Raw genomic sequence first — 22,583 nt, forward strand, 5'->3', positions numbered from 1 at the left:
GGATCCTGCAGGTAGTATCACAGGGGTACAAATTGGAATTCGAGACGTCTCCCCCTCGCCGGTTCCTGAAGTCTGCTCTACCAACGTCTCCCTCCGACAGGGAGGCAGTATTGGAAGCTATTCACAAGCTGTATTCCCAGCAGGTGATAATCAAGGTACCCCTCCTACAACAGGGAAAGGGGTATTATTCCACGCTGTTTGTGGTACCGAAGCCGGACGGCTCGGTGAGACCGATTTTAAATCTGAAATCATTGAACACTTACATAAAAAGGTTCAAATTCAAGATGGAATCACTCAGAGCAGTGATAGCGAACCTGGAAGAAGGGGACTATATGGTGTCTCTGGACATCAAAGATGCTTATCTCCATGTCCCAATCTACCCTTCTCACCAAGGGTACCTCAGGTTTGTGGTACAGAACTGTCATTATCAGTTTCAGACGCTGCCGTTTGGATTGTCCACGGCACCACGGGTCTTTACCAAGGTAATGGCCGAAATGATGATTCTTCTTCGAAGAAAAGGCGTCTTAATTATCCCTTACTTGGACGATCTCCTGATAAGGGCAAGATCCAGGGAACAGTTAGAGGTCGGAGTAGCACTATCTCAGGTGGTGCTACGTCAGAACGGGTGGATTCTAAATATTCCAAAATCGCAGCTGATTCCAACAACACGTCTACTGTTCCTAGGGATGATTCTGGACACAGTCCAGAAAAAGGTGTTTCTCCCGGAGGAGAAGGCCAGGGAGTTATCCGAGCTAGTCAGGAACCTCCTGAAACCAGGACAAGTGTCAGTGCATCAATGCACAAGGGTCCTGGGAAAGATGGTGGCTTCTTACGAAGCGATTCCATTCGGAAGATTCCATGCAAGAACTTTTCAGTGGGATCTGCTGGACAATTGGTCCGGATCGCATCTTCAGATGCATCAGCGGATAACCCTATCTCCAAGGACAAGGGTGTCTCTCCTGTGGTGGTTGCAGAGCGCTCATCTTCTAGAGGGCCGCAGATTCGGCATTCAGGACTGGATTCTGGTGACCACGGATGCCAGCCTGAGAGGCTGGGGAGCAGTCACACAGGGAAAAAATTTCCAGGGCTTGTGGTCAAGCATGGAAACGTCTCTTCACATAAATATCCTGGAACTAAGGGCAATTTACAATGCCCTAAGCCAAGCAAGGCCTCTGCTTCAGGGTCAGTCGGTATTGATCCAATCGGACAACATCACGGCAGTCGCCCACGTAAACAGACAGGGCGGCACAAGAAGCAGGAGGGCAATGGCAGAAGCTGCAAGGATTCTTCGCTGGGCGGAAAATCATGTGATAGCACTGTCAGCAGTGTTCATTCCGGGAGTGGACAACTGGGAAGCAGACTTCCTCAGCAGACACGACCTCCACCCGGGAGAGTGGGGACTTCATCCAGAAGTCTTCCACATGATTGTAAACCGTTGGGAAAAACCAAAAGGTGGACATGATGGCGTCCCGCCTCAACAAAAAACTAGACCGGTATTGCGCCAGGTCAAGGGACCCTCAGGCAATAGCTGTGGACGCTCTGGTAACACCGTGGGTGTACCAGTCAGTGTATGTGTTCCCTCCTCTGCCTCTCATACCCAAGGTATTGAGAATTATAAGACGGAGAGGAGTAAGAACTATACTCGTGGCTCCGGATTGGCCAAGAAGGACTTGGTACCCGGAACTTCAAGAGATGCTCACAGAGGACCCGTGGCCTCTACCTCTAAGGAAGGACCTGCTCCAGCAGGGACCTTGTCTGTTCCAAGACTTACCGCGGCTGCGTTTGACGGCATGGAGGTTGAACGCCGGATCCTGAAGGAAAAAGGCATTCCAGATGAAGTCATCCCTACCCTGGTCAAGGCCAGGAAGGATGTAACCGCAAAACATTATCACCGCATTTGGCGAAAATATGTTGCGTGGTGTGAGGCCAAGAAGGCCCCTACAGAGGAATTTCAACTGGGTCGTTTCCTGCATTTCCTGCAAACAGGACTATCTATGGGCCTAAAATTAGGGTCCATTAAGGTTCAAATTTCGGCCCTGTCGATCTTCTTCCAAATAGAACTGGCTTCAGTGCCTGAAGTTCAGACGTTTGTCAAAGGGGTACTGCATATACAGCCTCCTTTTGTGCCTCCAGTGGCACCTTGGGATCTCAATGTAGTGTTGAGTCTCCTAAAATCACATTGGTTTGAACCACTCACCACTGTGGAATTGAAATATCTCACATGGAAAGTGGTCATGCTGTTAGCCCTGGCTTCAGCCAGGCAGGTCTCAGAATTGGCGGCTTTGTCATATAAAAGCCCTTACCTAATTTTTCATTCAGACAGGGCAGAACTGAGGACTCGCCCTCAATTTCTCCCTAAGGTGGTTTCAGCGTTTCACATGAACCAGCCTATTGTGGTGCCTGCGGCTACTAGGGACTTGGAGGACTCCAAGTTGCTGGACGTAGTCAGGGCCCTGAAAATATATGTTTCCAGGACGGCTGGAGTCAGAAAATCTGACTCGCTGTTTATCCTGTATGCACCCAACAAGCTGGGTGCTCCTGCTTCTAAGCAGACGATTGCTCGTTGGATTTGTAGTACAATTCAGCTTGCACATTCTGTGGCAGGCCTGCCACAGCCAAAATCTGTAAAAGCCCATTCCACAAGGAAAGTGGGCTCATCTTGGGCGGCTGCCCGAGGGGTCTCGGCTTTACAACTTTGCCGAGCAGCTACTTGGTCAGGGGCAAACACGTTTGCTAAATTTTACAAATTTGATACCCTGGCTGAGGAGGACCTGGAGTTCTCTCATTCGGTGCTGCAGAGTCATCCGCACTCTCCCGCCCGTTTGGGAGCTTTGGTATAATCCCCATGGTCCTTACGGAGTTCCCAGCATCCACTAGGACGTCAGAGAAAATAAGAATTTACTTACCGATAATTCTATTTCTCGTAGTCCGTAGTGGATGCTGGGCGCCCATCCCAAGTGCGGATTGTCTGCAATACTTGTATATAGTTATTGTTACAAAAATCGGGTTGTTTATTGTTGTGAGCCATCTTTTCAGAGGCTCCTACGTTTATCATACTGTTAACTGGGTTCAGATCACAAGTTGTACGGTGTGATTGGTGTGGCTGGTATGAGTCTTACCCGGGATTCAAGATCCTTCCTTATTATGTACGCTCGTCCGGGCACAGTATCCTAACTGAGGCTTGGAGGAGGGTCATAGGGGGAGGAGCCAGTGCACACCAGCTAGTCAGAAAGCTTTTACTTTTGTGCCCAGTCTCCTGCGGAGCCGCTATTCCCCAAAGAAATTTCGTCAAAGAAAGCTGTGCCAGAGTCCCACCATCAGCAGCCGCAGCGCAGACAGACAGGGGCAGTAGGCTGCCTGTCGGTCTGTCTCAGTCTTCTTACATAGTACAAAAAAAAATAAAAATAAATCTCTGAAGAAGCCCAGAGACAGGATCGGCTTCCTCGGGCACATTTTTCAAACTGCTCTGTGGGGTGGGGGGCTGCATAGAAGGGTGGGAAAGCCAGTCACTATTCTAAACAATTTAAAGTGCCAGGCTCCCACTGGACCAACATCTATACCCCACTGTAAAGGTCCTCCAGTGTCCCCTAGTGGATGACGGAGAAAGTTAAATAGTTCATAACTTTTAAGTAACTCACTTCATCTCCCATCTGCGGAACAAAAGGAGATCGATGAGGAGTTGTATTCGTGATCCAGACTGATGGGCGCCAGTCAGGAGACATCTCCCCACTTAGAGAGACCACCTCAGAACCTCTTGCAGCCTATAAACAATAAAATAGGTGCGTTAATAGCAATAGGATTTGTTATTTCTGCCCAGAAGGTACAATAACAAGTCTGATCATTCATCATACTTCTTTTTGATCCCTGGGTGTCAGCTGACTCTTTCTTGATGGCGTGGACTTTTCAGCAGCAGAATTCTCCTCTGCTGTGCTCTCCTCCTCGTCATCTGTGCTGCTCACCCACTTTTTAGGTCTGCGCCGTTTAGACACAGGCTCCTCATCAGTCTGGTCAGAGGACTCACTGGACGAGTCACTGTATCAACAAGCGAAAAGGACAGGAGGACAGGCTCAATTGTTTAGCCATCATCAAAAGTACACCATATGCACAAATACAAGCCTTACGTGATGGCTTTCTGACATAATGTAAATATGAATAATGGCGGTCTTACCTTATGGTATTTCTCCACTCTTCATCCTCCGATAGAATATCCTCAGTAAGAATAAACTCGGTAAGGAGAGCTACTGAGTTTTCAGCTTCATATTCAGTCTGCAAAGAGAAAACCTTCAAGGCTTAGGGAGAGATCAAAATAGGTAATTTCTCTATCTCCGAGATTTGATAACACCTTCACCCTTAATGTAAGAATATCACCACCCAGGATATAAAAGTTTAAACAATTAAAGAAAAGCTATTCGACTGCACCTTCCGGCAGATTTGGGCAGTGACTGTCATAAATTTTAATGCGAACGCGCTGCACAGTCAGAGGGGTCTATTTACTAAGCCTTTGATGAAGATAAAGTACCAGCCAATGAGCTCCTGTCATTATTTAAACCCAGCCTGTGACATGGCAGTTAGGAGCAGATTGGCTGGGACTTTAGCTCCATCAAAGGCTTAGTAAATAGCCCCCTTAGTATTTATTTCAGTTATTTATACCTCGTCCTCATGTGTAGAAGACATACTATTTTCTCTTTCCTCACAGGAAAGGTTAAGGAACATTTCCACTCCACGGTCTTCTTGTGGGTCATGCTCAGATGATGTGTATCCGACAGATATATCCTGAAAAGGAAATAAATTCTGCTTAGAATTAGGGAAACCGTATTACAGGTCACAAAACCCTACACATGCCACCAGCACAGCCAGATAAGCATTATAATGTGGGGAAAAAAATTTTTTTGGGGGGGGATTTAATTAGCCGCTATAATTAAACACAGCTAAATGACTCCCCTGGGGGCTACCCAATTAGCCTTGAAAGTCAGCATTATCAGGCAGTTTTTCACCTGCCCGGAGGCAGGTGAAGAAAGTCCCAGGTAAATAACCCATTTTGTGATCGCAACTACGAAAACACATGAATCTGGGAATTTATCCCGGATCCTATATGTTCACACCTGTAAAAAATAATCAGGCAAAAAATTGAAGTAAAGCCAGTTTTATTCACCCGAAAATTTTTCAAGCACAATTGAATTCCCCGCCTCAATCTAGTTCTTTAAAAATCTGGTACCAAGCTACCTCAGACATCTAGCCTCAATACGCCATGTAGCTGGACATGCCTGCCGTGAGTGAGCCGACAGGTCCCGTGCAATGCCACTAAAAGAAAATGCGTCTTAGACAAAAAAAGGAGATTTATGGTAAGAACTTACCTTTGTTAAATCTTTCTGCAAGGTACACTGGATTCCACCGGGAATAACATCAGGGTGTAGAGTAGGATCTTGATCCGAGGCACCAACTGGCTAAAAGCTTCGACTGTTCCCAAGATGCTCAGCGCCGCCTCCTCTAAAACCCCGTCTCCGTACACAGGAGCTCAGTTTTGTCAACCAGTCCAAGGACCAGTAGCAGGTAAAAGACAACAACAGTTAGTAGCCACAGACACCACATTCTCACAACAGGAGAAGGTAGCAGCGGCTAATGCCATACCAACCCAAAGAAGCTCAGTGCGTCAGGGTGGGCGCCCTGTGGAATCCAGTGTACCTCGCAGAAAGAGATTTAACAAGTTTAAGTTCTTATCATAAATCTCCTTTTCTGCAGCGGGGTACACTGGTATTCCACAGGGAATAACATCGGGAATTTCCTAAAGCAGTTCTTCATGAGAGGGGATGCACTGTAGCGGGCACAAGTACCTGGCGTCCAAAGGAAGCATCCTGGGAGGCGGAAGTATCGAAGGCATAGAACCTTATGAACGTGTTCACTGAGAACCACGTAGCCGCCTTGCACAATTGTTCAAGGGTCACACCACGGCGGGCCGCCCAAGAAGGTCCAACAGACAGAGTAGAATGGGCTTTTATGGCAGCAGGAGCTGCAAGGCCAGCCTGTACATAAGCATGTGCAATCACCATTCTAAGCCATTTGGCCAAGGTCTGCTTGTTAGCAGGCCAGCCACATTTGTGAAAACCAAACAGTACAAAGAGAGAATTGGACTTCCTAACGGAGGCTGTCCTCTTCACATAGATACAGAGAGCTCGTACCATATCCAAAGACCGCTCTTTGGAGGACAAATCCGAAGAGACAAAGGCCAGAACCACAATCTCCTGGTAAAGGTGGAAAGAAGATACCACCTTATGTAGATAACCAGGGCGCGTCCAAAGAACCGCCCGGTGACTATGAAAAATCAGATAGGGGGACCTACAAGACAAATCTGATACCAGTCTAGCAGATTCAATAGCCAGCAGAAACAAGACCTTGAGGGAAAGCCACTTCAAGAGGTTCAAACGGAGACTCTTGCAAAGCCTCCAGAACCACCGACAAGTCCCAAGGAGCCACAGGTGGGACATAGGGAGGTTGAATCCGTAAAACACCCTGAGTGAATGTATGAACAGAGTCGCAATTTTTCTCTGAAACCATACCGACAAGGAAGAAATATGAACCTTGAGGGAGGCCAGCTGAAGGCCCAAGTCCAAGCCCTGTTGTAGGAAGGACAAAAGTTTGTCCGTTCTAAACATGTAAACATCATGATTGTTAGATGCGCACCAAGCAAAGTAAGAATTCCAGACCCTATGGTAAATCCGAGCAGAAGCCGGCTTACGGGCCTTCAACATAGTTTGAATAACCGCCTCAGAGAATCCTTTGGCCATCAGTACGGAAGCTTCAAGAGCCACGCCGTCAAAGCCAGTCGGGCCAAATCCTGGTAAACACAAGGGCCCTGAACGAGGAGGTCTGGTCGTTGTGGAAGTAGCAGAGGACGCTCTAGCGAGAGACCCTGTAGGTCTTAGAACCAATGCCGTCTAGGCCATGCTGGAGCTATTTGAATAAGGATTCCTCCTCCTTGCTTGAACTGCCTCACTACTCTGGGCAGGAGTGACACCAGAGGGAACATGTACGGCAGCCGAAAGTTCCATGGAATTGCCAGTGCGTCCACGAACACCGCTTGAGGATCCCTTGTTCTTGCTCTGAAGACCGGAACCTTGTGATTGTGTCGAGACGCCATCAGGTCTACATCTGGTAGGCCCCACTTGTACACTTGGGAGTTTAAATACTTCTGGATGAAGTCTCCACTCTCCGGAGTGCACGTCCTGACGACTGAGTAAATCCGCTTCCCAGTTGATGACCCCCGGAATGAACACTGCTAATTTGGCTGGCAGATGGCGTTCGCCCATTGAAGAATCTTTCACACTTCCATCATTGCCATGCGGCTTCGAGTGCCGCCTTGATGACTTCTGTATGCCACCGTGGTGGCGTTGTCAGACTGTACTTGAACAGGTCTGTTCAGTACCAGATGCTGGACCAGTTTCAGAGCATTGAACACTGCCCGCAATTCCAGAATATTTATCGGGAGGAGAGACTCCTCCCTGGTCCACCGACCCTGAAGAGAGAGTTGCTCCAACACCGCACCCCAACCTCTCAGACTGGCATCCGTCGTAAGAAGGACCCAGTTGGAGATCCAGAAGGGACGACCCCTGCTCAATCGTTGGTCCTGCAGCCACCAGGTCAGTGACAGACGGACCTCCGGAGACAAGGAGATCATTTGAGACCTGATCTTTTGAGGCAGGCTGTCCCACTTGGGAAGAATCCGTTACTGCAGAGGGCGGGAATGAAATTGAGCATACTCCACCATGTCGAAAGCCGACACCACGAGGCCTAGTACTTGCATCGCCGAGTGTATCGACAAACGCGGACGAGAGAGGAAGCAACGTATCTTGTCCTGAAGCTTCAGCACTTTCTCCTGTGACAAAAACAACCACTGGTTGTGTGTGGCCAACAACACTCCCAGATGCACCATGCTCTGGGCAGGGACCAGGGATGATTTCTTCCAGTTGATGAGCCACCCGTGGGCTTGCAGAAACTGGACCGTCAGATCCAAATGAAAGAGGAGAACTTCTGGGGAATTGGCCAGGATCAGCCAGTTGTCCAGATATGGCAGGATCCGTATGCCGCGACAGCGGAGTGAAGCCGTCATAACTGCCATGACCTTGGTGAAAATTTGCAGAACCGTGGTCAGACCAAACGGTAAAGCCCGGAATTGGTAATGGAGATTGCCAATAGCAAACCGCAGGTATTGCTGATGTGACATGGCAATAGGGATATGCAGGTAAGCACCCTATATATCCAGGGATACCATATAGTCCCCTGGTTCCAGAGCCAGGTCAATAGAGCGAAGGATCTCCATACGAAACTTGGAGACCCTCACAAAATTGTTCAAAGATTTGAGGTTGAGAATGGGCCGGGAAGAACCCTTCGGTTTGGGGACTAGGAACAGCGTTGAATAGTACCCCCTGCCCCTCTGAGACAGAGGCACGGGCACTACCACTCCGGTGTCCAGGAGGGATTGTACCACTAAACGGAGAGTTGTTGCCTTCACTTGATCCGAAGGGATGTCAGTCAGGCAACAGCAAGGAGGGGGACGTGTCTTGAAGGATATAGCGTATCCGTGAGTGACGACTTCCCGCACCCAAGCGTCTGAAGTGGTCTTCAACCATACCTGGGTGAACTGTAGAAGTCTGCCTCCCACCCATGGGATCCCCCAGGGGGAGGCCCGCCCCGTCATTCCGCATGCTTGTCAGATTTAAAAGCAGGCTGACTGGCAGCCCAGGCTTAGTGGTTTTGGAAGTGCGAGACTGTTTCAGGTACGCCAGACCCTTTGCTTTACCCGGAGGGCGAAAGGAACGAAAGTAGGTACCTCTTAGCCTTCGGTGCCGAAGGAGTAGTACTAGGTAGACATGCAGTCTTAGCAGACGCCAAAGTCAGCGACAATCTTGTTGAGATCCTCACCAAAGAGGATGTTTCCTTTAAACGGGAGCACCTCCAGGGTTTTCTTAAGAGTCCAAGTCCACCGACCAGGACCGTAACCAGAGAATACGGCGAGCCAAAATGGATGTCGTAGCAGCCTTGGCCGCCAGAACACCTGCGTTTGAAGTGGCTTCTTTAATGTAATGAGATGCCATGACATTGTCAGGCATGTTCAGAAAAATTGGATGGAAAATCAGCCTCCATTTCCTGAGCATACACCTCAATAGCTTCTGTGGCCCAAGTAGCCGCAATGGTGGGCCTATGCGCAGCCCCTGCAAGTGTAAAGATAGCTTTTAATCAGCCCTCCACACGCTTATCCGTCGGCTCCTTGAGAGAAGTGACGGTAGTGACAGGCAGAGCAGATGACACCACCAGCCGAGCGATTTGCGAGTCCACCGGCAGTGGCGTTTCCCAATTTTTACTCAATTCTGCCGCAAGGGCCTAGCGGGCTAGCACCTTCTTGTGCGGGGTGAATTTCTTTACTGGGTTCTCCCAGGATTCCTGACGTATGTCAACCAAGTAGTCAGAATGAGGTAAAACTAATTGAGTAACCTTCTGACGTTTGAACCTGTCCGGTTTCTTAGATGTAGTAGCAGGCTCAGGATCATCAATCTGAAGAATGAGCCTGATAGCCTCTAAGGGATCAGGAACATCCACCTGTGAAACAGATTCCCCATCAGAAAAGTAATGATCAGAGTCTGTGGGGTCAGTATACACGCCATCTTCATCGGAAGAGGTATCCGGAACATGCGTGGATTGAGAGGAAGTAACAGCCCGCTTAGAGAACTTCCTGGGTTTAGTCTTAGGCGGGCGAGGGTCAGGAATACGTTTATCCAAACAGTTATTCAAGTGCTGTAACTGAGTGGACAGAGCATCTGTCCATGGCGGATTAACCGCAGGGACCATATAAGGGGCGCAAGTCTAGTTACCAGCGTAGTCAGTAAATAGGATTTTACTTACCGGTAAATCTATTTCTCGTAGTCCGTAGTGGATGCTGGGGACTCCGTAAGGACCATGGGGATAGACGGGCTCTGCAGGAGACATGGGCACTTTAAGAAAGAATTTAGGTTCTGGTGTGCACTGGCTCCTCCCTCTATGCCCCTCCTCCAGACCTCAGTTAGAGAAACTGTGCCCAGAAGAGATGACAGTACAAGGAAAGGATTTTGGTAAGCCAGGGCAAGATACATACCAGCCACACCAATCACACCGCATAACATGTGATCACAACCAGTTAACAGTATGACAAAAAACAGAGCATCAGGTCCAACCCTGATGCAACCATAACTTAACCCTTATTGAAGCAATAACTATATACAAGTATTGCAGAAGAAGTCCGCACTTGGGACGGGCGCCCAGCATCCACTACGGACTACGAGAAATAGATTTACCGGTAAGTAAAATCCTATTTTCTCTAACGTCCTAGTGGATGCTGGGGACTCCGTAAGGACCATGGGGATTATACCAAAGCTCCCAAACGGGCGGGAGAGTGCGGATGACTCTGCAGCACCGATTGAGCAAACACAAGGTCCTCCTCAGCCAGGGTATCAAACTTGTAGAACTTTGCAAAAGTGTTTGAACCTGACCAAGTAGCCGCTCGGCAAAGCTGTAATGCAGAGACCTCTCGGGCAGCCGCCCAAGAAGAGCCCACCTTCCTAGTGGAATGGCCCTTAACTGATTTTGGCAGCGGCAATCCAGCCGCAGAATGAGCCTGCTGAATCGTGTTACAGATCCAGCGAGCAATAGTTTGCTTTGAAGCAGGAGCACCAAGCTTGTTGGAAGCATACAGGATAAACAAAGACTCTGTTTTCCTGACCCTAGCCGTTCTGGCTACATAAACCTTCAAAGCCCTGACCACATCAAGTAACTAGGAATCCTCCAAGTCAGTAGTAGCCACAGGCACCACAATAGGTTGGTTTATATGAAAGGATGAAACCACTTTCGGTAGGAATTGTGGACGGGTCCGCAATTCTGCTCTATCCGCATGGAAAACCAGATAGGGGCTTTTATGTGACAAAGCCGCCAACTCTGACACACGCCTAGCCGAAGCCAAGGCTAATAGCATGACCACCTTCCACGTGAGATATTTCAACTCCACCGTTTTGAGTGGTTCAAACCAGTGGGATTTCAGGAAACTCAACACCACGTTAAGATCCCAAGGTGCCACTGGAGGCACAAAAGGGGGCTGAATATGCAGCACTCCCTTTACAAACGTCTGAACTTCAGGCAGAGAAGCCAACTCTTTTTGAAAGAAAATGGATAGGGCCGAAATCTGGACCTTAATGGAACCCAATTTTAGGCCCAAATTCACTCCGGACTGTAGGAAGTGAAGGAAACGGCCCAGCTGGAATTCCTCCGTAGTAGCATTCCTGGCCTCACACCAAGCAACATATTTTCGCCATATACGGTGATAATGTTGAGCTGTCACGTCCTTCCTAGCCTTTATCAGCGTAGGAATGACCTCATCCGGAATGCCTTTCTCTGCTAGGATCCGGCGTTCAACCGCCATGCCGTCAAACGCAGCCGCGGTAAGTCTTGGAACAGACAGGGCCCCTGTTGCAACAAGTCCTGTCTTAGAGGAAGAGGCCACGGGTCCTCTGTGATCATTTCTTGCAGATCTGGGGACTTGTTGAGGCGGGATGCCATCATGTCCACCTGTGGCAGTTCCCACCGACTTGTAATCTGTGCGAAGACTTCCTGATGAAGTCCCCACTCTCCCGGGTGTAGGTCGTGTCTGCTGAGGAAGTCTGCTTCCCAGTTGTCCACTCCCGGGATGAACACTGCTGACAGTGCGCTTAAGTGATTCTCCGCCCAGCGAAGAATCTTGGTGGCTTCCGCCATCGCCACTCTGCTCCTTGTGCCGCCTTGACTGTTTACATGAGCTACTGCGGTGATGTTGTCTGACTGAATCAGAACCGGCTGGTCGCGAAGCAGGGTCTCCGCTTGACGTAGGGCGTTGTATATGGCCCTTAGTTCCAGGATGTTGATGTGAAGGCAAGTCTCTTGACTTGACCACAGGCCTTGGAAATTTCTTCCCTGTGTAACTGCACCCCAACCTCGGAGGCTTGCTTACGTGGTCACCAGGACCCAGTCCTGAATGCCGAATCTGCGGCCCTCGAAAAGGTGAGCGCTCTGTAGCCACCACGGGAGTGACACCCTGGCGCTGGGGGATAGGGTGATTAACTGATGCATCTGAAGATGTGATCCGGACCACTTGTCCAGTAAGTCCCATTGAAAGGTCCTCGCATGGAACCTGCCGAAGGGAATGGCCTCGTATGATGCCACCATCTTTCCAAGGACCCGAGTGCAGTGATGCACTGACACCTGTTTTGGTTTTAATAGGTTCCTGACCAGTGTCATGAGTTCCTGAGCTTTCTCCATCGGGAGATAAACCCTTTTCTGGTCTGTGTCTAGAATCATGCCCAGGAAAGGCAGACGAGTCGTAGGAACCAAGTGCGACTTTGGAATATTTAGAATCCAGCCATGTTGCCGTAACACTTCCAGAGAAAGTGCTACGCTGATCAGCAACTGCTCTCTTGATCTCGCTTTTATGGAGGAGATCGTCCAAGTATGGGATAATTGTGACTCCTTGCTTCCGCAAGAGTTCCATCATTTCCGCCATTACCTTGGTAAATATTCTCGGTGCCGTGGAGAGACCAAACGGCAACGTCTGAAATTGGTAATGACAATCCTGTACCACAAATCTGAGGTACGCCTGATGAGGTGGATAAATGGGGACATGAAGGTATGCATCCTTTATGTCCAGAGACACCATAAAATCCCCCCCTTCCAGGCTTGCGATGACCGCTCTCAGCGATTCCATCTTGAACTTGAACCTTTTCAGGTATATGTTCAGGGATTTTAAATTCAATATGGGTCTGACCGAACCGTCCGGTTTCGGGACTACAAACATGGTCGAATAATAACCCCTTCCTTGTTGAAGGAGGGGAACCTGGACCACCAGCTGTAGAAGATACAATTTGTGAATTGCAGTTAACACTATTTCCCACTCGTGGGGGGAAGCTGGCAGGGCCGATTTGAGGTATCGGTGAGGTGGCATTTCCGCAAATTCCAGCTTGTATCCCTGAGACACAATCTCTATTGCCCAGGGATCCAACTGGGAGTGAACCCACTTGTGGCTGAAATTTCGAAGACGCGCCCCCACCGGGCCTAGCCCCGCTTGTGGAGCCCCAGCGTCATGTGGCGGATTTTGTAGAGGCCGGGGAGGACTTCTGTTCCTGGGAGCTAGCTGCGTTGTGCAGCTTCTTTCCTCTGACCCTGCCTCTGGCAAGAAAGGACGCACCTTGGACTTTGTTTTTCTGTGATCGAAAGGACTGCATTTGATAATACGGTGCTCTCTTAGACTGTGAGGAAACATATGGCAAAAAATTTGACTTTCCAGCAGTAGCTGTGGAGACCAGGTCCGAGAGACCCTCCCCAAACAATTCCTCACCCTTATAAGGTAAAACCTCCATATGCCTTTTTGAGTCGGCATCACCTGTCCATTGCCGAGTCCACAGGACCCTTCTGGCAGAAATTGACATAGCATTTATTCTAGAACCCAGTAGACTAATGTCTCTGAGCATCTCTCATATAAAGGACAGCGTCTTTAATATGCCCCAGGGTCAATAAAACAGTATCCCTATCTAGGGTATCCAACTCCTCTGATAAGGTATCAGTCCATGCCGCTACTGCACTACAGACCCAGGCCGACGCGATTGCCGGTCTGAGCAAGGTACCTGAATGTGTATAAATGGACTTCAGGGTACCCTCCTGTTTGCGATCAGCAGCATCCTTGAGGGTAGCCGTATCCTGGGACGGCAGGGCTACCTTTTTGGATAAGCGTGTTAAAGCTTTGTCCACCCTAGGGGAGGATTCCCATCGTAACCTGTCCGTTGGCGGGAAAGGATACGCCATAAGAATCCGTTTGGAAATCTGCATTTTTTTATCTGGAGACTCCCAAGCTTTTTCACATAACTCATTCAGTTTGTGTGAGGGGGGAAAAGTTACCTCAGGTTTCTTTCCCTTATACATATAAACCTTTGTGTCAGGGACAGGGGTTTCCTCTGTGATGTGCAAAACATCCTTAATTGCTATAATCATATATCCGAGTGATTTAGCCAACTTTGGCTGTAACTTTGCATCATCATCATCGACAATGGAGTCAGAATCCATGTCGGTATCTGTGTCAACAATTTGGGATAGTGGGCGCTTCTGAGACCCTGACGGCCTCTGTGACATAGGATCAGGCACTGGTTGGGACCCTGACTGTCCTGAGGCTTCAGCTTTATCTAACCTCTTATGCAAGGAATTAACATTATCATTTAAAACCTTCCACATATCCATCCAATCAGGTGTCGGCGCCGTCGGCGGAGACACCACATTCACTTGCTCCCGCTCTGCTTCCACATAGCTTTCCTCATCAGACATGTCGACACAAGCGTACCGACACACCACACACACAGGGAATGCCCTTTTTGAAGACAGTTCCCCCACAAGGCCCTTTGGAGAGACAGAGAGAGAGTATGCCAGCACACACCCCAGCGCTATAACCCAGGAATAAGACAGTAACTTAATGTTAACCCAGTAGCTGCTGTTTATATTGTGTTTTGCGCCTAATTTATGTGCCCCCCCTTTCTTTTTACCCTCTTCTACCGTGAATCTGCAGGGGAGAGCCTGGGGAGCTTCCTCTCAGCGGAGCTGTGGAGAAAAAATGGTGCTGGTGAGTGCTGAGGAAGAAGCCCCGCCCCCTCGACGGCGGGCTTCTGTCCCGCTTAAATATGCATTTTCTTGGCGGGGGCTCATACACATATACAGTGCCCAACTGTATATATGTTTACTTTTGCCAAAAAGAGGATCCAAATGCTGCCCAGGGCACCCCCCCCTGCGCCCTGCACCCTTACAGTGACCGGAGTATGTGAGGTGTGAGGGGAGCAATGGCGCACAGCTGCAGTGCTGTGCGTTACCTCAGCGAAGAACGGAGTCTTCTGCCGCCGATTTGAAGTCTTCTTGCTTCTCATACTCACCTGGCTTCCGTCTTCCAGCTATGCGAGGGGGACGGCGGCGCGGCTCTGGGATCGGACGGCGAGGGTGAGATCCTGCGTACGATCCCTCTGGAGCTAATGGTGTCCAGTAGCCCAAGAAGCAGGACCTAGCTTCAGAGAGTAGGGCTGCTTCTCTCACCTCTGTCCCACGATGCAGGGAGTCTGTTGCCAGCATCTCCCTGAAAATAAAAAAACTAACAAAATACTTTCTCTCAGCGAACTCAGGAGAGCTCACTGAAAAGCACTCAGCTTGTCTGGGCACAGTATCAAACTGAGGTCTGGAGGAGGGGCATAGAGGGAGAAGCCAGTGCACAGCAGAACCTAAATTCTTTCTTAAAGTGCCCATGTCTTCTGCGGAGCCCGTCTATCCCCATGGTCCTTACGGAGTCCCCATCATCCACTAGGACGTTAGAGAAAATGAGAAAAGGCAGTCCAAGGCGGGCACTGATGTGCCCCCATTGTTACAAACTGACTGGGGGGTACAGAACCCCCAAAATCTGAACCCTCCGCAGCCATGCTATCCTCAAATGCATCTGGGACATCATAACCGCGCACGGCAGAATCAGCCCCAGACCCATCGCCCCCTGTAGCTGACATAATATAAAAGCGTAAACTACGGGCGACACAGTACAATATCAGGAGATAGAATACCTAACACAAACCCCCGTGCAGTGTGACAGCACAAACAGAGGATTTCTGAGGTAAAAAATAAGATTTTACTTACCGATAAATCTATTTCTCGTAGTCCGTAGTGGATGCTGGGGACTCCGTCAGGACCATGGGGATTAGCGGCTCCGCAGGAGACAGGGCACAAAAATAAAGCTTTAGGATCAGGTGGTGTGCACTGGCTCCTCCCCCTATGACCCTCCTCCAAGCCTCAGTTAGGATACTGTGCCCGGACGAGCGTACACAATAAGGAAGGATTTTGAATCCCGGGTAAGACTCATACCAGCCACACCAATCACACCGTACAACTTGTGATCTGAACCCAGTTAACAGTATGACAACGTAGGAGCCTCTGAACAGACGGCTCACAACAAGAACAACCCGATGTTTTTGTAACAATAACTATGTACAAGTATTGCAGACAATCCGCACTTGGGATGGGCGCCCAGCATCCACTACGGACTACGAGAAATAGATTTATCGGTAAGTAAAATCTTATTTTCTCTAACGTCCTAGTGGATGCTGGGGACTCCGTCAGGACCATGGGGATTATACCAAAGCTCCCAAACGGGCGGGAGAGTGCGGATGACTCTGCAGCACCGAATGAGAGAACTCCAGGTCCTCTTTAGCCAGGGTATCAAATTTGTAGAATTTTACAAACGTGTTCTCCCCCGACCACGTAGCTGCTCGGCAGAGTTGTAATGCCGAGACCCCTCGGGCAGCCGCCCAGGATGAGCCCACCTTCCTTGTGGAATGGGCCTTGACAGATTTAGGCTGTGGCAGGCCTGCCACAGAATGTGCAAGTTGAATTGTGCTACAAATACAACGAGCAATCGTCTGCTTAGAAGCAGGAGCACCCAGCTTGTTGGGTGCATACAGTATAAACAGCGAGTCAGATTTTCTGACTCCAGCCGTCCTTGAAATATATATTTTCAATGCCCTGACAACGTCCAGCAACTTGGAAACTTCCAAATCGCTAGTAGCCGCAGGCACCACAATAGGCTGGTTCAGGTGAAACGCTGACACCACCTTAGGCAGAAAATGAGGACGCGTCCGCAGTTCTGCCCTGTCCGAATGGAAAATCAGATATGGGCTTTTATACGATAAAGCCGCCAATTCTGACACTCTCCTGGCTGAAGCCAGGGCCAGTAGCATGGTTACTTTCCATGTAAGATATTTCAAATCCGCCGATTTGAGTGGCTCAAACCAATGGGATTTGAGAAAATCCAAAACTACATTAAGGTCCCACGGAGCCACTGGGGGCACAACCGGGGGCTGTATATGTAGTACTCCTTTTACAAAAGTCTGGACTTCAGGAACTGAAGCCAATTCTTTCTGGAAGAAAATCGACAGGGCCGAAATTTGAACCTTAATGGACCCCAACTTGAGGCCCATAGACAATCCTGTTTGCAGGAAATGTAGGAATCGACCCAATTGAAATTCCTCCGTGCCTTTTTCCCTTAGAATTCGGCGTTCAACCGCCACGCCGTCAAACGCAGCCGCGGTAAGTCTTGGAATAGACACGGTCCCTGCTGAATCAGGTCCCGTCTTAGAGGTAGAGGCCACGGATTTTCCGTGAGCATCTCCTGAAGTTCCGGGTACCAAGTTCTTCTTGGCCAATCCGGAGCCACGAGTATCGTTCTTACTCCCCTTTGCCGTATAATTCTCAGTACTTTGGGTATGAGAGGCAGAGGAGGAAACATATACACTGACTGGAACACCCACGGTGTTACCAGAGCGTCCACAGCTATTGCCTGAGGGTCTCTTGACCTGGCGCAATACCTGTCCAGTTTTTTGTTGAGGCGAGACGCCATCATATCCACCTTTGGTTTTTCCCAACGGTTCACAATCATGTGGAAGACTTCTGGATGAAGTCCCCACTCTCCCGGGTGTAGATCGTGTCTGCTGAGGAAGTCTGCTTCCCAGTTGTCCACTCCCGGAATGAACACTGCTGACAGTGCTATCACATGATCTTCCGCCCAGCGAAGAATCCTTGCAGCTTCTGCCATTGCTCTCCTGCTTCTTGTGCCGCCCTGTCTGTTTACGTGGGCGACTGCCGTGATGTTGTCCGACTGGATCAACACCGGCTGACCCTGAAGCAGGGGTTTTGCTAGGCTTAGAGCATTGTAAATCGCTCTTAGCTCCAGTATATTTATGTGAAGAGACATCTCTAGGCTTGACCATACTCCCTGGAAGTTTTTTCCCTGTGTGACCGCTCCCCAGCCTCTCAGACTGGCATCCGTGGTCACCAGGACCCAGTCCTGTATGCCGAATCTGCGGCCTTCTAACAGATGAGCACTCTGCAACCACCACAGAAGAGACACCCTTGTCCGTGGCGATAAGGTTATCCGCTGATGCATCTGCAGATGCGATCCGGACCATTTGTCCAGCAGATCCCACTGAAAAGTTTGTGCGTGGAATCTGCCGAATGGGATTGCTTCGTAAGAAGCCACCATCTTTCCCAGGACTCTTGTGCATTGATGCACAGACACTTTTCCTGGTTTTAGGAGGTTCCTGACAAGTTCGGATAACTCCTTGGCTTTCTCCTCCGGAAGAAACACCTTTTTCTGAACCGTGTCCAGAATCATTCCCAGGAACAGCAGACGTGTTGTCGGGGTCAACTGAGATTTTGGAAAATTCAGAATCCACCCGTGTTGTTGCAGCACTACTTGGGTTAGTGCTACTCCGTCCTCCAGCTGTTCTCTGGACCTTGCCCTTATCAGGAGATCGTCCAAGTAAGGGATAATTAATACGCCTCTTCTTCGCAGAAGAATCATCATTTCGGCCATTACCTTGGTAAAGACCCGAGGTGCCGTGGACAATCCAAACGGCAGCGTCTGAAACTGATAATGACAGTTTTGCACCACGAACCTGAGGTACCCTTGATGTAAAGGGCAAATTGGGACATGCAGGTAAGCATCTTTTATGTCCAGGGACACCATAAAGTCCCCTTCTTCCAGATTCGCTATCACTGCTCTGAGTGATTCCATCTTGAACTTGAATTTTTGTATGTACAGGTTCAAAGATTTCAGATTTAGAATAGGTCTTACCGAGCCGTCCGGCTCCGGTACCACAAATAGCGTGGAGTAATACCCCTTTTCCTGTTGTAGGAGGGGTACCTTGACTATCACCTGCTGAGAAAACAGCTTGTGAATGGCTTCCAATACCGTCGCCCTGTCTGAGGGAGACGTTGGCAAAGCAGACTTTAGGAACCGGCGAGGGGGAGACTTCTCGAATTCCAACCTGTAACCCTGAGATACTACCTGCAGGATCCAGGGGTCCACCTGTGAGCAAGCCCACTGCGCGCTGAAATTCTTGAGTCGACCCCCCACCGTTCCTGAGTCCGCTTGTAAAGCCCCAGCGTCATGCTGAGGGCTTTGCAGAACCAGCGGAGGGCTTCTGTTCCTGGGAAGGAGCTGCTTGCTGCCCTCTCTTACCCTTTCCTCTGCCTCGGGGCAGATATGACTGTCCTTTTGCCCGCTTCTTATAGGACCGAAAGGACTGCGGCTGAAAAGACGGTGTCTTTTTCTGTTGGGAGGGGGTCTGAGGTAAAAAGGTGGATTTCCCGGCAGTTGCCGTGGCCACCAAATCCGATAGACCGACGCCAAATAATTCCTCCCCTTTATACGGCAATACTTCCATATGCCGTTTTGAATCCGCATCACCTGACCACTGTCGTGTCCATAAACTTCTTCTGGCAGATATGGACATCGCACTTACTCTCGATGCCAGAGTGCAAATATCCCTCTGAGCATCTCGCATATAAAGAAAAGCATCCTTTAATTGCTCTAAAGTCTGTAAAATACTGTCCCTATCCAGGGTATCAATATTTTCAGTCAGGGAATCCGACCAGACCACCCCAGCACTGCACATCCAGGCTGAGGCGATGGCTGGTCGCAGTATAACACCAGTATGTGTGTATATACTTTTTAGGGTAGTTTCCAGCCTCCTATCAGCTGGATCCATGAGGGCGGCCGTCTCAGGAGACGGTAACGCCACTTGTTTTGATAAGCGTGTGAGCGCCTTATCCACCTTAGGGGGTGTTTCCCAGCGCGCCCTAACCTCTGGCGGGAAAGGGTATAATGCCAATAACTTTTTTGAAATTAGCACTTTTCTATCTGGGTTAACCCACGCTTCATCACATACATCATTCAATTCCTCTGATTCAGGAAAAACTACAGGTAGTTTTTTCACCCCCCACATAATACCCCTTTTAGTGGTACTTGTAGTATCAGAGATATGCAAAGCCTCCTTCATTGCCGTGATCATATAACGTGTGGCCCTACTGGAAAATACGTTTGTTTCTTCACCGTCGACACTAGATTCAGTGTCCGTGTCTGGGTCTGTGTCGACCGACTGAGGTAAAGGGCGTTTTACAGCCCCTGACGGTGTCTGAGACGCCTGGGCAGGTACTAACTGGTTTTCCAGCCGTCTCATGTCGTCAACTGATTTTTGTAATGTGCTGACATTATCACGTAATTCCATAAACAAAGCCATCCATTCCGGTGTCGACTCCCTGGGGGGTGACATCACCATTACCGGCAATTGCTCTGCCTCCACCCAACATCGTCCTCATACATGTCGACACACACGTACCGACACACAGCAGACACACAGGGAATGCTCTATTGAAGACAGGACCCCACTAGCCCTTTGGGGAGACAGAGGGAGAGTTTGCCAGCACACACCCAAGCGCTATAATATATATGGGAACAACCCTATATAAGTGTTGTATCCTTATAGCAGCTTAAATATAGTAATATCGCCAAAAAAAGTGCCCCCCCTCTCTGTTTTACCCTGTTTCTGTAGTGCAGTGCAGGGGAGAGTCCTGGGAGCCTTCCTCACAGCGGAGCTGAGCAGGAAAATGGCGCTGTGTGCTGAGGAGAATAAGCCCCGCCCCCTATTTCGGCGGGCTCTTCTCCGGAGTTTGTGAGATCTGGCAGGGGTTAAATACATCCATATAGCCTCAAGGGCTATATGTGATGTATTTTTTAGCCATAAAAAGGTATTATACATTGCTGCCCAGGGCGCCCCCCCAGCGCCCTGCACCCTCCGTGACCGCTGTGTGAAGTGTGCTGACAACAATGGCGCACAGCTGCAGTGCTGTGCGCTACCTCAGGAAGACTGAAAAGTCTTCTGCCGCCTGCTTCTGGACCTCTTCCATCTTCGGCATCTGCAAGGGGGGTCGGCGGCGCGGCTCCGGGACCGGACTCCATGGCTGGGCCTGTGTTCGATCCCTCTGGAGCTAATGGTGTCCAGTAGCCTAAGAAGCCAATCCATCCTGCACGCAGGTGAGTTGACTTCTCTCCCCTAAGTCCCTCGATGCAGTGAGCCTGTTGCCAGCAGGACTCACTGAAAATAAAAAACCTAAAAACTTTTTCTAAGCAGCTCTTTAGGAGAGCCACCTAGATTGCACCCTGCTCGGACGGGCACAAAAACCTAACTGGGGCTTGGAGGAGGGTCATAGGGGGAGGAGCCAGTGCACACCACCTGATCCTAAAGCTTTATTTTTGTGCCCTGTCTCCTGCGGAGCCGCTAATCCCCATGGTCCTGACGGAGTCCCCAGCATCCACTAGGACGTTAGAGAAATAAGAATTTACTCACCGGTAATTCTATTTCTCGTAGTCCGTAGTGGATGCTGGGAACTCCGTAAGGACCATGGGGAATAGCGGGCTCCGAAGGAGGCTGGGCACTCTAGAAAGATCTTAGACTACCTGGTGTGCACTGGCTCCTCCCACTATGACCCTCCTCCAAGCCTCAGTTAGGTACTGTGCCCGGACGAGCGTACACAATAAGGAAGGATTTTGAATCCCGGGTAAGACTCATACCAGCCACACCAATCACACCGTACAACCTGTGATCTGAACCCAGTTAACAGCATGATAACAGAGGAGCCTCTGAAAAGATGGCTCACAACAATAATAACCCGATTTTTGTAACAATAACTATGTACAAGTATTGCAGACAATCCGCACTTGGGATGGGCGCCCAGCATCCACTACGGACTATGAGAAATAGAATTACCGGTGAGTAAATTCTTATTTTCTCTAACGTCCTAGTGGATGCTGGGAACTCCGTAAGGACCATGGGGATTATACCAAAGCTCCCAAACGGGCGGGAGAGTGCGGATGACTCTGCAGCACCGAATGAGAGAACTCCAGGTCCTCCTCAGCCAGGGTATCAAATTTGTAGAATTTTGCAAACGTGTTTGCCCCTGACCAAGTAGCTGCTCGGCAAAGTTGTAAAGCCGAGACCCCTCGGGCAGCCGCCCAAGATGAGCCCACCTTCCTTGTGGAATGGGCATTGACAGATTTTGGCTGTGGCAGGCCTGCCACAGTATGTGCAAGCTGAATTGTACTACAAATCCAACGAGCAATAGTCTGCTTAGAAGCAGGAGCACCCAGCTTGTTGGGTGCATACAGGATAAACAGCGAGTCAGATTTTCTGACTCCAGCCGTCCTGGAAACATATATTTTCAGGGCCCTGACAATGTCTAGCAACTTGGAGTCCTCCAAATCCTTAGTAGCCGCAGGCACCACAATAGGCTGGTTCAGGTGAAACGCTGACACCACCTTAGGGAGAAACTGGGGACGAGTCCTCAATTCTGCCCTATCCATATGGAAAATCAGATAAGGGCTTTTACATGATAAAGCCGCCAACTCTGACACTCGCCTGGCTGAAGCCAAGGCCAATAACATGACCACTTTCCACGTGAGATATTTCAGATCCACGGTTTTTAGTGGCTCAAACCAATGTGATTTTAAGAAACTCAACATCACGTTGAGATCCCAAGGTGCCACTGGAGGCACAAATGGGGGCTGAATATGCAGCACTCCTTTCACAAATGTCTGAACTTCAGGTACTGAAGCTAGTTCTTTTTGAAAGAAAATCGACAGAGCCGAGATCTGTACCTTAATGGAGCCCAGTTTTAGGCCCATATTC

The 22,583-nt window shown here is 49.5% G+C and overlaps 1 protein-coding gene across 2 annotated transcripts in view; it reads right to left on the reverse strand.

Moving 5' to 3' along the window:
• The window catches only part of BRWD1 (bromodomain and WD repeat domain containing 1), a 403,503-nt gene that overhangs the window by 122,421 nt on the left and 258,499 nt on the right, over window positions 1-22,583 (reverse strand). For both annotated transcript variants that reach the window (XM_063956583.1, XM_063956584.1), the window contains exons 21-24: window positions 4,651-4,773; window positions 4,169-4,266; window positions 3,852-4,032; window positions 3,639-3,761 (exon numbers count right to left, since the gene is read on the reverse strand). In XM_063956583.1, the coding sequence (XP_063812653.1) occupies window positions 3,639-3,761; window positions 3,852-4,032; window positions 4,169-4,266; window positions 4,651-4,773 (525 nt within the window). The remainder of the gene's footprint in view (window positions 1-3,638; window positions 3,762-3,851; window positions 4,033-4,168; window positions 4,267-4,650; window positions 4,774-22,583) is intronic.

The sequence above is a fragment of the Pseudophryne corroboree genome, chromosome 2, assembly GCF_028390025.1.
Source record: "Pseudophryne corroboree isolate aPseCor3 chromosome 2, aPseCor3.hap2, whole genome shotgun sequence".
In the NCBI taxonomy this organism is placed as follows: Eukaryota; Metazoa; Chordata; class Amphibia; order Anura; family Myobatrachidae; genus Pseudophryne; species Pseudophryne corroboree.